At 36.3% G+C, this 15413-nt stretch overlaps 3 protein-coding genes across 4 annotated transcripts in view; 2 read left to right on the forward strand and 1 right to left on the reverse strand.

The window, feature by feature from the left end:
* Window positions 1-6020, forward strand: part of lrrc71 (leucine rich repeat containing 71) — a 10907-nt gene extending 4887 nt beyond the window's left edge. Inside the window, exons 11-17 of the mRNA XM_015373698.1 lie at window positions 664-765; window positions 832-892; window positions 974-1047; window positions 1801-1827; window positions 1911-2019; window positions 2237-2331; window positions 5802-6020. Of these exons, the coding sequence (XP_015229184.1) occupies window positions 664-765; window positions 832-892; window positions 974-1047; window positions 1801-1827; window positions 1911-2019; window positions 2237-2331; window positions 5802-5897 (564 nt within the window). The 3' untranslated portion in view covers window positions 5898-6020. The remainder of the gene's footprint in view (window positions 1-663; window positions 766-831; window positions 893-973; window positions 1048-1800; window positions 1828-1910; window positions 2020-2236; window positions 2332-5801) is intronic.
* Window positions 6021-7170: 1150 nt separating this feature from the next.
* Window positions 7171-9218, forward strand: LOC107084035 (40S ribosomal protein S27). Of its 2 annotated transcripts, none has more exons than XM_015373672.1 (4): window positions 7171-7227; window positions 7826-7934; window positions 8017-8127; window positions 8961-9218. In XM_015373672.1, the coding sequence occupies exons 1-4, from the start codon at window positions 7222-7224 to the stop codon at window positions 8987-8989; spliced, it is 255 nt and encodes an 84-aa protein (XP_015229158.1). In that variant the 5' UTR covers window positions 7171-7221; the 3' UTR covers window positions 8990-9218. The 2 variants fall into 2 exon arrangements, with proteins under 2 accessions (XP_015229158.1, XP_015229159.1); XM_015373673.1 differs by lacking the exon at window positions 7171-7227 and adding an exon at window positions 7711-7729.
* Window positions 9219-11100: 1882 nt separating this feature from the next.
* Window positions 11101-15413, reverse strand: part of LOC107084045 (small conductance calcium-activated potassium channel protein 1-like) — a 12159-nt gene continuing 7846 nt past the window's right edge. The window contains exons 5-9 of the mRNA XM_015373689.1: window positions 15035-15176; window positions 14843-14953; window positions 14306-14433; window positions 12801-12870; window positions 11101-11428 (exon numbers count right to left, since the gene is read on the reverse strand). Coding sequence (XP_015229175.1) covers window positions 11204-11428; window positions 12801-12870; window positions 14306-14433; window positions 14843-14953; window positions 15035-15176 — 676 coding nt within the window. The 3' untranslated portion in view covers window positions 11101-11203. The remainder of the gene's footprint in view (window positions 11429-12800; window positions 12871-14305; window positions 14434-14842; window positions 14954-15034; window positions 15177-15413) is intronic.

Consider the following 15413-nt stretch of genomic DNA (forward strand, 5'->3'; position numbering starts at 1 on the left):
TAAACAACTTTATTTAGTTCCATAATTGCTTTAAAAAAGTTAAACCTGTATGTTATATTAATTTATTCCACATGGACTGATTATTTTTAATAGTTTCTTTTCATTTATAACTTCAATACTAAACCTTTTTACAATATTCTAATTTTCTGAGAAACTGAATTTGTGTTTTTTTTTAATTTGTTTTCTTTTTTTCCATGTTTTTTTTATAATCATCTAAATAAGAAGAAATAAACACTGGAAATATATCAGTCTGTGTAATGAATGAATACAATATACAAGTTTCCCTTTTTGATTTGAATACTTCAAATAATCCACTTTTTCATGATCTTCTAATAACATGACCAGCTGCTGTATATAGATTAGTGACACATGGACTGATCTTCAGCCTCTTCCTCTGTTAAAGGATGATGATTTTCCATATATAGCTAATAAAAACACATTTGGAGAGAATATTTCATCAGCCAAAAAAATTATGTTCAGGTGATTATTTAAAACATTACATTATTTTCCTTCCATTTTTGGTGGAAAACCACATAAAAAAAAAGAGGTTTCTGATTGCAACATCACATACTTTTGAAGGGGATTTTAGGGAATAAAAACAATTATACATTTATTAAGTTTGTATCGGATGTGTTAAACCTCTTGTTTTTGCTATATTCACAGTCTGCTCCTAGGGCTGATCTTGAGCAACTGTCTTCAAGCCAGCTTTCCCCAGAACACCCTGCCTCACACAAAAAGTCGAGGAAGAGCACGTCTCAAAAAGAGGTAAAATACTAAATAAGGATCACTGTTGTCTGAAATGATCTAATCCTTTGCCAATATTCTGATCAGCAGAAATCTGCCATGAAAGATGGAAAAACTGCAGCAGTCAAGGAAAAGCCTCACAAGAAAGGTGATCGTCAGTGATGTATTTCACAAGGTGTCCTAGAGCAGTATTTGGTTTCTAATTGATGTTGTTTCAAAACGCTTCCAGCCTCTGATAAAAAGGAAGCTCGCAGCCGGAGTGTAACTAACGGAGGCAGAGAGAAACTGTTACCTGCTCTTGAGGTGCTTAAAAAAACTTTACCACATATTAACATCCTCCATACTCATACATAGAGGTGTCAAGTAACAAAGTACAAATACTTTGTTACCTTAAGTAGAAATTTTGGCTTTCTATACTTTACCGGAGTAATTTTTTTAGACAACTTTTACTTCTACTCCTTACAATTTTTTTGCAATTATCTCTACTTTCTACTCCTTACTTTTTAAAGAATGACTCATTAGTTTTTTTTTTTCTTCATTTAAGCTAATGTTCATTATGGCCTGTTGATATTTAAAAATAATTTGGATCATCCAGATAATTTATGTCTTTGTGGTTCGACTCGGTACTGCATCATTTTTTTTGTTGACCACAAACTAAAACAAATCATTTTTCAAGATGATGCTGAGTTAAATTTGACACTGTTAACATTAGTTATAGTATAAGGAGTATAGGGAAGTTATCATCCAGTATTGTAGAGAAATATATTCCTTTAATAGGGTAGTGCAGTAACCAGTATAAAGCTTAAAGGATCTGACCTTAATTTTCTTACCAGCATTACTTTTATACTTTAAGTAGTTTTAAAAATTATACTTTTACACTTTTATGGATACTGCATACTTCTAAGTTCTACAAAACATGTTTTTAAACAGTAGGATTTCTACTTGAGTAATAAACATTAATACTTTTGACACCTCTGCACATAAAGTATATAAAGTATACATAAGTATATATAAAAATTTGGTCACACAATATGGGTTCTTTTTTTTCTCTTACAGGATAAATCTGTTTCCAACCTGAGTGAGGTTTGGCTTTTCAATATCTTATGGAAACATCAGTTTAATTGATGCATCTGAGTGGAACTAACCGTCTCTGTCTGTACAAACAGGCAGAAACCATGGAGACAGGAACCCCCCTGCTGGACCCTTCAGTGTATCACAAGGATGGAAAGCTCTTCCTGCCTGGAAACACGACGCTCGAATCCCTCAATCTTTCAGGTCTGTGTACATGTTCAAAAATATCTCATATTAACAATGTTTATATCTATAGACAGTTGCTATACCCTGATTTTTTTAAACCCCTACCTCCTGTTTAATTTGTACATTACAGAATATTTAAGGTGCTTCTTGATTTGCAATGTGTTTTTGATAGATTTATGAAAAATCGATCATAAAAGTCAATGATGCAATACAAAATGGATAATTCTTTATTTAGGAAACAAAATTACAGAGAAGTCTCTACCCCTGTTCCTGGCATCTCTGGAAAAGCAGCAGGAAGTTGGAGGGAACCTGTGGCGTCTTTGTCTACAGGTATGTTTTTACAACTATCTTAGGGGCAACAACTGCTTTTGGTCTGTAGGCGTCTGTGCACAGACCTCGAAAGATGAACATGGAGCTGCACCCAACAGGGAACAGGGAACAAAAACAAATGAAATGCACCTTGGTGGGAAAATAACAATTCCAAAACTTCACATTGTTGCCTGTTTGCTGCGTTTTTTGGTTGAGATGATGCACCAGCAGCAGGATACAGAACCATACACCAATGACACTGAATCTAACATTGTGGCTGCATTTTTGTTCTGTGGAAGGAAGCCAGAGTGCCTGGAGAAAACATGTGCATGCACTTGGAGAACATGCATATTCTATATGGAGCAACAGAAAATAAAGGCTTTTCTTTTGGATAGGTTCTTTGAATGTGGGCAATTGGGACTTTTTGCTGCGGCATCAGTTTTAGACTAAATTTGTTGTTATTGTTATTTTTTCTCTCTTACAGTTGATGGGAGAGAAAGACATCATTAAAAACTTTGACATACTAAGAAGACAGTTATTAATTCAGAGCTTAATTAGGAAGTCTAGACTCCATTCAGCCAACCATTTTATTTGCAATCTGGCTGATTCATTTACAACCTTATTCACTGAACACCATTTCTTATTAAACTGGAACATTTTGGTAAAAATTAGGTTTAGACTTCCAGAAAATTAGGAAAAATTAGGAAACATAAAGAAAAAAATGTAGCCTGATTAAATTTTGATTTAATTATTTTACTGTAATAACTAATGGAAGCATGAGAAGCATGAGAAAACATGTCAACCTCTTCTATAAGAATTATTGGTGGGTAGCAGCCAAGTTGTTAAGCTCCAGGGTTAAATTTGATATTTGCATTCTTTGTCTTCTTTGGCTCTGCAGTCAGATGAATGAGGTGTGAACTGACATATCCTTGGGAAGAGAAGATTGTTTCTTTTTGTCAGGTTTTACACCAACAATAACTGGATAGCTAAGAATATATGCCTGTGTAACAAAGAGGATTCCCTATGTAAAAAAATGACCTATTCTTGTAATCTACTTGTACTGCTATTTTTTATTTAAATTGATTTTCTCTCCATGTTTTTAAAACAAAGCTAAATAAAACGTGGGGGTGGGGGAGTGATGGGTTTACTTAAAGGTGTGTGTTTAGTTAGACTGATGTTTAGAAACAGGGTTGTGTATTTGATTTCAATAAAAAAAAGATTGTGTTTGACTAGAGCTAATAATCTGACATTGTTCAAGATTGGACTGGGCCAAACAGGAATCAGAACTGCTGTCAGTAAACCTATAGAACAACATTAATTCTCAGGAAAAAAAGATATTAAACTATAGTTTGGATTTGAACATATTCAGGAGAAGATATATCCACATTCTGAAAGATCGACGTACTTAGAGGCTTAAATAGTAGATAGTAAAGATTGTCGGGACAAAGTGGTTTGAACAGATGATAGCTCAGCAAGAGTCACAGGCAAGGGTCTAGTTGTATTTTATTTTTTAAATTATCCTTATATTTTCTGCTTTAGTGTTGCATTCTTCAATAAATCTCTATATCATTTGTTTCCCCAAATTTCAGATGTTATTTACAATAATCCGGATATTTAACCATGTCAGCATAATATCTACTGGAAAAAAGTTAATAGAGTTTACAAAGGTATCACTAAAATGCAACTTTTAGGTTTTGTTTCTTGTCCTAATATTTTAAAGAAATAAACCGTATTGATGTTTTGTCACCCAATGTAAATCTTTTTAGCTGCAGTTTCTTTTTTCTGATGACTTCTCTTTATTTATTGTATTGTTTAAATTGCATAATAATCAGGATAACCTTTATGCAAATTAAACAATGAACTTGATGTATTAGAAAGAAATAAACTCATTAGTTTTCAGTTTGACTAAATACAGCAGGTAAAATAAGTATCTAATTAATTTGCCAGCATTTTTCTCAGTAAATATATTTCTAGAGGGGCTATTGACAAGACATTTTCTCCAGATGTCAGAAACAATCCCTGCAATCCCTCAGCAGAAGACTGCTCTTTGATGCACCACAGAGCGCCACAGGAAATCATTCCTGCCTGTGGTCATCAATCTCTACAGTATAACGCCTCCCTAAAGTGATTCAGACACCCCCCTTCTGTAATTTATTTATGCACTATTTTTGCACGTCACTATCACTTTACTTGGATTTAGTTTTACATATGCATATATATATATATACATATATATATATATATATATATATATATATATATAGATATATACAGAAGAGCTTTATGTGTATATGTTTTTATCTTTATTATCTTGTGTGGTTGGTTGTGTATATAAAACTGTAACTGAAGCGTGTAACAAAAGTAATTTCCCTCTGGGATTATTAAGGTATTTCTGATTCTGATTCTGAATCCACACAAAGAAAGAAATAAAACCATGGAGGTCCAGAAATTAAGTTATGTGTAATAAAGCGAAATTGCATAGGGAACAAGTATTGAACACATAAATAAATGTAAAAGCTTGTTGCTCCACAACATTTACACAATCTGTGAAATATTTGGGGAATAGAGTCGGGTCAGACGAGACCAAAATTGAACTCTTTGGATGCCTAAATACTCATGTTTGGTGGTCAAAGCACTGCACATCACCCCCAAAAAACATACCAAGAGGGAAGTTTAGAGGTGGGAACATTGTGGTGTGGGCTGTTTTTCGGCATAAGGTACTGGCAAACTTAAAATAATTGAAGAATGGAAAAAATGTACAGAGAAATTCTTGATAAAAATGTGCTTGCATCTACCAGGATGATGAAGAGGAAACCTAGATGGACATTTCAGCAAAACAATGACCACCAAATACACAGCCAAGGAAACTCTCAACTGGTATCAGAGACAGAAAATAAAGCTTCTAGAATGGCCCAGCCAATCATCTGACTTGAATCCAATAGAAAATCTATGTAAATAACTAAAGATCAGGGTTCATAGAAGAGAACCACGAAACCGGAGGCATCTTGAAGCTTTCATTGCCAACAAAGGCTTTTGTACAAACTATTCAATACATTTCAGTAAGTGTGTTCAATACTGGACGTTTTCCCTTTGCCATTTCACTTGATTAAACATAACTTAATTTCTAGACATCTATGGTTTGATTTATGGATTGCATGGATTGTTTCCCACATCTGGTGAAAATCTCATGTCAATAGCAACTCTATAAATATTTTCAATACTTATTTTACCCGCAGCATACTTTATTAATTCTAGATACAATAAAGACAATTACGTATCTTAAATGAATAAGCTATATTAAACAATGAAATGACTATGAATCATTTAGGGTTTATTTAATAGGTGTGTGCTATAATATTCTAATAAAAGTAAATGGTAATTTTTTATGTAAAAGAATTGCATAAATTTTAACATTTGGTTGAAATATTCTTGTACTACCTAATGAATATGTACTTTTTGTAATTTTTGATATCTCTCAATTTCTCCTTTAGGGAAACCTCTTCCCTACAGACTCACAGTGTTACACCCAGATAAAAGAAATGGTGGCCCTCAAAAATCCTCTGGCCAAAAGTGGATCAACTGTTTGAAGAGGAGGGAAAATCTGATATAGAAGAAGAAAATTGACTTTGTTGTCTTATAAAATAAGAGGCAATAGGAATGTTTTTTTTTTTTTTTTTTTACCACAGTTAAACTTACTAAAAGTAGAGAAACCTTTGACTTTCTGCCAAATATTTAATTTAATTCAACCTGTTTAGTTTGATGCTTAACTCTCAATACGTGGCTTTAAAATAAAAGCATCAAATAAGAAATTGTTTTGACCATTTTTCCCTAACTTTCTATATTCGTCATAACTGTAGGAAAGTAAGCATGATGATATATGTATCTCATAGAAACTGGGATCAATTTGAAATGATTTAGCTTTTCTTTAACCTGCTCATTGAGGTCAAATCAAGTTTAAACAATTTAGTGGAAAAATATATGCACAATATGTTATATGTGTAAAAATTATAATTTTGTTAGGAAGGTATAGCATTTTTATTTTATTTTAAAACAATTCCATCCATCCATACTCTGTCACGCTTATCCCTGCTGAGGGGCAGGGATGCTGGTGCCTATCCCCAGCAGTCTATGGGGTTTTCTGTGTCTTAAAGGGAGTGTACACTTGCAAATGTGACCACCAGGCCTAGGTTTTCACTCCACTGCACTCCATCACCCCACATAACAACCACATCCAGTCCCTGACTGATTAATGCAACACAAAATTACATATTGTTGTTCTGTTGATTCTTTATGTGGAGTTAATGATATATATATATTTATATTCTGTATATTAGTCAATATAAGTAGCTTTTTAAAAAGTAAATAATGCTTACAGTAAAATAATACAACAACCAAACAAATATTGCGAAATAGGGTGTTTTTTTTTTTTTTTTAGATTTCCTAGCCTTTTTCCATTTTTTTTTTTTTTTTTTGCATTCTATTTGTTAATTATATTTTTATTTAAAGGAATTATACAGATTTAAAAGGGATCAAAGAATGGGGAGCTATCAATTAAATTTAAAGTTATAGAGAATGCATCCAATGACCAAATATCCAATGACCAAAATACATTAAAGTTTATTTGTTGTTTATTTGTTTTAAAGAAATAATACATTTATCTTGTTATTTTTTTAATTGAAATTAAGTTTAGAAACTGGTCCAAAGTAGAGAGAAACACTTTAAGGCACAAAACAACCATTTTCTCTCATTTTCCAGTAAAATAAAGTTAAACTTACATTTTTGACCTCACCAATATGGCCGCCATGTTTCTAAGATATCGTCACATCCGGCTTGCGCTCAGAAGAGACGCCGATATGAACCCCTTGCTTCCGGTAATACCTCCTTTTCGGCAGCGGCTATTTACTCGCCAACATGCCAGTGAGTATCAGGAGGCGGTTAAATCATGTAATACGTACTTTAGACCGACGTTAGAGAGATGATACCGGGTTGAAGAGCTTTATAAGAATTTATCGCTTTCATTGATACCAGTTCGAGCTAGTTTGGTGTGGTAAAAGATGCTGTTTTTGTAGTTATAGTGGAGACCTCGAGCGCGTTTTATCACAAGATGGCTGCGCTCACAGCAAACATGGAGACAGTTTAGCAAGCGGTTGAAAACGGAGGCACGAGGAACACTTTCACGATTCGGTCTAAATCTTTGTTGGGTTAACAGTAACTTTACCTTCCGGTTAGTTATAGCAACATCGCAGATATTAATGAAAACACGCAGGCTGTTGTCAAACGTAGTAAAGTAGGCCTTGACGTGGGCCTGAGCGGGGCGATGCTAAAACAGCCATACATGTGAATCGGCCTTTTCTATTTTAGCTGAATAAGGCATCTGTTTCATAGTTATTCACTTACATCTAATCTTTTACAGTAGATGGCGGGCTATCACACTCGGTTTTCTTTACATTAAAAAAAAAAAAATCATTTTTATGCCGTTACTTAACGTCTGAATGTTTCCCGTTTTGTAATACAGCTCGCAAAAGACTTGTTGCACCCATCCCCTGAGGAGGAGAAAAGAAGGCACAAGAAGAAGCGGCTCGTTCAGAGTCCAAACTCTTACTTTATGGATGTCAAATGTCCAGGTAGGTTTCTGTCTTAGTTTTTCAGTTTCGTTAAAACTCCCAGACTAGCACTATGAAACTGATGGCGGTCCTTTCTCTGCAGGATGCTACAAGATCACGACGGTGTTCAGCCATGCACAGACAGTCGTGCTGTGCGTGGGCTGTTCCACGGTCCTGTGTCAGCCCACTGGAGGCAAAGCACGTCTCACAGAGGGTCAGTATCTGATAAACATGGGTTATAAAAGTATTAAAAAGTACAGAACTTAGACATTGAGAAGTACCCACTCCTATGGAGTAATTGTCTAAGGAGGAAGATCATTGACCTATATCCTACCTTAATTTAAACTGTAAATCAGTTTTAGTAAATATTAAGCGCATGTTAAGGGATGCTCAATTAAAGTTTAATAATGGAAATAGGCTGGGGGCTGACTTATAAACTTCAGCTTTCTATACATTCTGGAATGGGTTGATACTCTATTTGAATATACTTCAGTTATTTGGAAAAACATGGGGATCTAAAAAATATTTCCATATGATTTCCTATATTCATTCTCGTTAATCTGCTTACCCCTATATTTTTATAATAGCTACTGAAAATATTTGCCATATATTCCTAGTAAACCTTTGTCATACTCATGGGGCTCAAAAGGCCTGAGGGTATGTAAAATTTTAGTTTGATCAAAAACTTTCTTTTTTTTTAAGTGGATGGATTATTTGACTCTTTTAGATGTAGTTCTGCCGCACTGCTAAGTGACTGGACTTCCTACTCCATGGTTTTCCAATCTCATTCCAGTGCTAGATTAACCTCTCCTAGCAGAAGGGGTGAGCTTCCTCCATGGCTTCCTCCTTTCGAAGGCAGAGAACAAACAATATCTTTGATCGCTTTAGATATCTTGTGTTTGTCAAATTTGGAAAAATGCAGAAATATTCTATTTAAAGCATGTGCTCAGCAGCTATGTGCCAAACTATAGCTGTGTTCTGACTGCAGTGTTTCTGCTTAGTGAGGCTTCTGTCAGCTGTAGAATAACAGGCTGTTTCCTCCTGCAGGGTGCTCATTCAGAAGGAAGCAGCACTAACCGTCTCCCTGTAGCTGGAGGGGAGAGGAGGGGATGGACTGGTTGATGCAAGAGTCTCCTGCCTCCGAGAAGACTGCGACGGCGGAGCCTGTGGTCCCGATTTGAAACAAGACCGGGCGATTTGACAGGACAGCAGATGCTTTCTCTGCTCATGTTGACCAAATGTTTGCTTTGGCTGCACCCTCCAACCCCGTCTCTCTAAATAAAATGTTTTGGCTAAAGAAATGGATTCATATCTGGTTCTTATTGCAGTTTGTACTTCATGTTGATATGAATAAATGAATAAAGTTTTCATTTATTTTCTTGGATTGGAATAGGAGTCATCGTTTCAGTGCTAAGGGACCTCTTTGCTTTTGCAAAATCAAATTTGTCCAGAGTGATACATTTTAAAATATGCACTTGTATATTTCCAGATTTTAGTCAAATGATCCTCAAATGGTGAAGGAAAAGTGAGCCCCTTCCATAAGTATGAATAAACTATAGTTGAAGATTAAATTCTAAGTCATGAACTACAGTTTCCATCTGTTTGAGATATTGAACATGCAGAAAAACTAAAATCTTTTATTACATTTGTAATTGAAGCTCCTGTGGTTCTGTCTGTAATATACAACTTCAAATTTTTGCATTAATTTCACAGGTGTCTAAATTTATTACAGTAATTTGTAAGGAGATAACGGACATTATTTACAAGTTTAGTTTCCTTGAAAGCTTCAGAATTGCACAAATGCAAAATTAAAATTACAAGTACTGTGCCGTATATGTAAGAATAACTTGTCTGAGTTACTCTATTGCTTGCAATTTGGCTTTGAGGAGATCAACCTGGAGTTCTAGGTTGTTCAGGCAGCTTTGTGGTCTCTGGGCATGCATTTCTTTGATTTTTTTTCCTCCCCAGTTCACTATTTTGGTTAATGTCAGGCCTACATTACATGCACTAATACCATACCTATTTTTGCAGGTTATTGATGCATTGGATAGTTTGAGCAGGTGCCAAGTTCAGCTTGGAAAATGAAAGCATCCGTGCAAAGCTTGCTGTCAGGAAAAAATGAACTCTTAAAAATTCTGGACTAGAGGGCTGTATTGGATGAAAACACAGTGGACAACATGACCTGTCATCACTGAATGGAAAGTTCACACTGCCTCAAGAGAGACTGATGATTTACATCTCTACATGCACTTAGCTTGATTGATAAAAGGGCAAAATCAAACCCCAGTCCAGAGGAGAACACACTTCCGTCTTCCACTAAGCTTTCCATTCATATATTTACATATAAGTAACAGTAAGCCTCTTCATCAGTGACCTTCAGGGACTTATCATCCTTCTAGAGGTGTCTGTGACAGTTAAGCCCACAGTCTCGCTCGTTTCTTATTTATATATATTCCTGAAGTATTGTATTTTGCCTCTTCATTGATCTAACATGTCAACTTGGTGAATTGAATTTGCGACAAAAACTTCAAGGTAGATTAATTAATTTGTTCAGAGCTGATCTAAAAACTGAGGAAGAGGAATTTTCAAAACAATCTAAATTGGAAGCAAACATCTAGATAATGTTTCTGACTTTAAGAACATGCTGATAAAAAAAAAAACCCAACAAGGTTAATCTATTTTCTTCAACATCATAAAAGCTGACTTACGTATAAATAAATTAAAGAAATTACTCTGATAAAGTGTAAAATGTGTATTAATTTTACCGTGTCTTTACAAAATAATTTTGAATGTTTTGTGCTTTTATAGCAATACCACACAGTTTAAATATTTATAATGTTTATTGCGCAGTGACAGAAAAATGTGTTTACAGATGAAGCTCCTTAAAGACGAGGAAGAACAGTTCTATAAAACAAGCAGGTTGCTTTAAAACATTAAAATTACATTAAAACTGGAGAAACCATCCAAAGGGTGACAGTAATTTCTTACCAGGTCAACTGTAAAATTTGACTAAAGTAGGATCCGTAAGACTTAAATATTCTGATTAAGGTTTGATTTTCTTTGTTAATCCAGGAGAAAGGTCTTGAAAAAAAGCCATTTAGGACAAATTTCTACTCATGATTGTGTTTCTGCTACATGTTTTTCTTTTTAAATATAGTTTTATGAACATCAGCACAAAGTTCACTTCATAATCACGGAACTGATCCCACCTGAGCCAGGAAAACTGTCCAAGAATGGTCACCATAGCTCAGAAAAAAAAAAAAAAAGCACTGGAGACAGCCCTCTGCTCCTCACCCCTCTGCCCCGCTGGCACACTCGCTCTTCTCCTCCCTCTCCCTCAGCAGGTGGCGGATGGAAGAGTTCTGTGTGGACAGAGTGCTGGATAGGAGCGGCATCAGGCTCCTGAAGCCCTCCCTCAGCTCCTCTACGTTCTTAACCAGGCTGTTGATGTGCGAATCCAGCTCCCCCCTGCAGCCCTGCACCTCTGCCAGAACATCGTACATCAGACTTTGCATCTGTGTGCAAATTTGGTGGAGATAGAGGGAAGACAAAAAGGACTTATACCAACGTTCAATTGAGCACTTTTCTTTTCAGGGAGGTACAGTTGCAGATAAAATGATTTAATCCATGCTGAAAAATTGGGTTTGTTTGCAAAATGCATGAAGGCTGACTGAGAAAGTCTGTTGTCATAATTGTAGCCTAGTCCTGTTTAAAACAACCCAGACATCGCATCCATTGCATATGTCTTCTGTAAGGTTATTGGTATCAAATTGGGGTCAGCATCTGGTTGTGTTCCCGTGCACATCCTGTTAGATCATCCAGCTTAGTGTAAGGGAGTTTGGTTTGACTCCTGACATTTTAGTACAAACCCCTCAAGATTTTTAACGCAACATTAACTGTGCTAAGGCCTCTGAATGCCTGCTAACTGGGAAAAAAAAAGTGTTCTCAAGGTATTAACAAAGAGAGCAATGTTTTACTTGAGAGGTATAGTCTATAAATCATACTATCTGTTCAGATGCGGTTAGTTTTTCCAGTTAAGGATAATGACCTTTTATGTGGTTTAATCAAACATAATTTCAATAAACTCAAGTTTCTTTTCTTAGGCCCAATCCATAACCGGCCCCTAAGCATAATCCTGATTGCTAACCCTTCGTTTGCCCTTTCAGGCGATGGTCCGCCACATTAAGTGCCATCCCAAACCCTTTAGTTGTTAGGGTGAGTGGACAGTTCAATGCTTAAATAGCGATACTGCATTAAGGGCAGGCTCTTTGGAATTTTGCAGCAAGTGTAAAAGCGGCTCGATGGCAGAGAAAACACGTGCATTAAAATGTCCCGATTTACTGCATCTTCATCACACAGAAACATCTCAAGTGAGAAAGAAATGCATTTAATTCCAAAATGGAAGGTCCTCTTTTACGGTAAGTAGGAGAAAGGGACAGATGTTATATTCTATGTCACACTGTGCAACAGAGCTACAGCCACACACATGGTGTCACTGTGTTGCCTTAGCAACAACTCATTTCTTTTTCCATATGAGGCAAGAAGCCTTCCCGTTCTCGTTTATACTCCCCCACCTTTAATCAAGGTGCCTTCCACAGCTGCGAGTGTGACTTTATTGCGAGTGAGACTTGATAGTGAAGTGTTAGTGCTTAGGGAGCGGTTTGGGATTCAGCCATAAAGATACAGTCAGAATGATTTCCAGATTCCTAAGGACATAGGGGTTTAAGAGTTCTATTTGGTGATGGGTTTGGAAGTCCTAATTGTTATTGTTTGATTTCTTGACTATGGGTTGCATGCTTTTATATTTAGCTCACAAACCAATTTCTCTTAGGCGGCTAAATAATTTCAGGTGCAACTGTACATGATGCCTTCACTTGCCTCTCTCACCTTGCAGAGGTCAACCAGTGAGTTTCCCTGATCTGCAAGAATCCTCTTTTCCATCTTCACTCTCCGTAGCCTAAAGAGGGAAAGACAATCACCACTCATCAGGAGAAATGGAAATCTGAAAAGCTTGCATTCATTTTGGTTCAGTCGCCTTTCTATTACTTCTACATAACATCCAAAGAAGCCAGTTGCCTTCCAAAGTCATTTGATTAGTGAAAAGTTTCTAATTGCATCTAATTTGATCTCAGCATAAATCCAGCTGTTCTCTGAAGGCCTCAGAGATTGATTCAGACAACATTAAAGAACAAACCATCTCACAAAGACTAAGGAACAGAGCAGATCTACCTTCAGGTCAATCATAAAACTGTGGAGTTTAAGTTTCAGCGTTTAATATTTCATAGAGCTCTATTTAAGGTGAGTATAGTAAAAGTAAAAAGCGCAAACCCCCTTAATTAAAATGAGTGGCTGGGCAAGTAGAGCCTTAATGATAAGGCCAATGCTAACTCTGGATGAGTTACACAGATTTAAAGCTCAGGTGGGAGGATCTGTCAACAGGCCAAAAATTAGTTGTTCACAAAAAATGTTGTGCCTCAAATGATTGCATTTCCTGCCCAGCAGCCTCAAAGGGCTGGAGAGTCCTGTTGATCAGACAATAATTAAGTCAGGTGTGTGGAAGTTGGGGAACACCTAAAATATGTTGAGGAACAGGGTTAAATACATGTGATGTAGAGGACAGAGCAAATATTTGGAACAAGCCACTCTTACTGGACCAGAACTAGAGACTGATTCAGGTTGAAGTGCTTTACAAAGTGCAATGGGAACAAATTCCAGTCTCTAAAATGTTTATGACTGTGTTTGCAACAAAAACTGATTCTAAAGAGTGGCTGGATATAAATGCATTCCACACATTTCAGATTGCATTGTAAAAACATAAAACAAAACCTTTTTATTCCTCGATAATCAAGCCTACTTTGCTGAGGTGTGTAGTTGCTATAGTACAAAATGTATAAAAGGATGTAGGGAAACACATGGATCATTTTATAGATAACAGAATGTTTCCATTGATGCCCTCTGGACACTATTCTAGTGGTGGATGCTCATTTTTAACTGATTAATTTAAGTATCAGTCCCTAGAGTGCAGATGCAGCAAATTCCATCTCAAAAGAAGAGTTATAGAATTTAACTGTAAAGAGATGACCTGTGTATCATGGTGGCAGGTGCTGCTAAATATAGACAGGAAGCTTAATAAACCTGAAAACATATACCTCTTGACTGACTGGATAAAATATAAAATGTTATGTAATTATTTATTTACATAAAATAAAATATTTGATGCAGAAATGCTTTTTTTTTAAGTTGTTTAAGTGTAGTAAACTGTATCCAGATTTAAAATAAGATTAAATCTGATATTTGGCCGTTTCCCTGCATTAAGCAACAACACAACGTTTAAAACAGAAAAGATGATATGTGCAAAACAAAACGACAAACAAACAACAAACGAGTCTTACTGGTGGATGGCCAGCAGCAGCTTCCTCTGGTGCATGCGGACTCTGGTGTGGTCTCGCTCTCTTGACAGCTTAGTGTGCTTGTAGATAAGCCAAGTCTCTCTCAGCACATTTGCAGCAGCAATTTTTATCTGGTGAAAGGATGCAGAAAATCAAGAGTTATTGTGTGTTTATGCACATAGCCTCTAAGTGCAGCTAAAAACAGGATGTGCTGACTAACACAGACAAACCGTATATAGAACTGAGAGCTGCATTCGTCGTTTTGACTCATTAAAAACTTTTACAACAACTTTTATAACTAAAACAGGAGTCTTCTCCTGTTAACAGTGTTAAACAGTGAATAAATCCACCTGTTAAGGGAAACAATGTTTCTGTTATTTACAGTGTTTTGCTCTTTTTAAATCACCTTAATTTGGATTTTTGTAGATAGATTAGGTGCAAATTTCTAATTTGTTTTCATGTTGATCTACATTAAATACACAAATATATGCTAACAAAGTAGGTTGTTGTTTTCATTATTAAGAGTTATATGTTTATCACCCTTTTGGAGATGTGGGAGTCCATCATGAAGTTGTGGACGTGTTTCTCGGCTCGGGTTAGCTCCAGCTTCCTGGCCACCACTGCCACCACCAGGACCGTGCAGCCGGCTCCCTGTTTGCAGACCGAGATTGTTTCTTAGGATTTGGTGAAAGTGGACTTTTTGGTGAATTAAACAATCTTCTTCTGTCTCACCATGATCCCAGTGAGCAGGCAGATGCTGCGGCCGCAGTAAGTGTGAGGGACCACATCTCCATAACCGATGGACAGGAAGGTGACAGAGACCATCCACAGGGCCTCCATGTAGTTGCTGCTAAGGTCTCTGTAATTGTGGTGTCTACAGAGAAAAGAGATAAGATAAGATAAGACCCATTTCCCCACATTGTTGAACCTTACTCCTATTTTACTATATCTGGTACACCGGTTTGAATTAAATTAGGATCTTCTCTAAATCACTCATAATAATACTTTTCCAAATCGTGAACCGGTTCACAGGGGCAGCAGTCTCAGTAGAGACTCCCAGACTTCCCTCTCCCCCAGACACCTCGTCCAGCTCTGCTGGGGGAAGCCTGAG

The sequence above is a fragment of the Cyprinodon variegatus genome, unplaced genomic scaffold, assembly GCF_000732505.1.
Source record: "Cyprinodon variegatus isolate N-32 unplaced genomic scaffold, C_variegatus-1.0 Scaffold91, whole genome shotgun sequence".
Classification (NCBI taxonomy): Eukaryota; Metazoa; Chordata; class Actinopteri; order Cyprinodontiformes; family Cyprinodontidae; genus Cyprinodon; species Cyprinodon variegatus.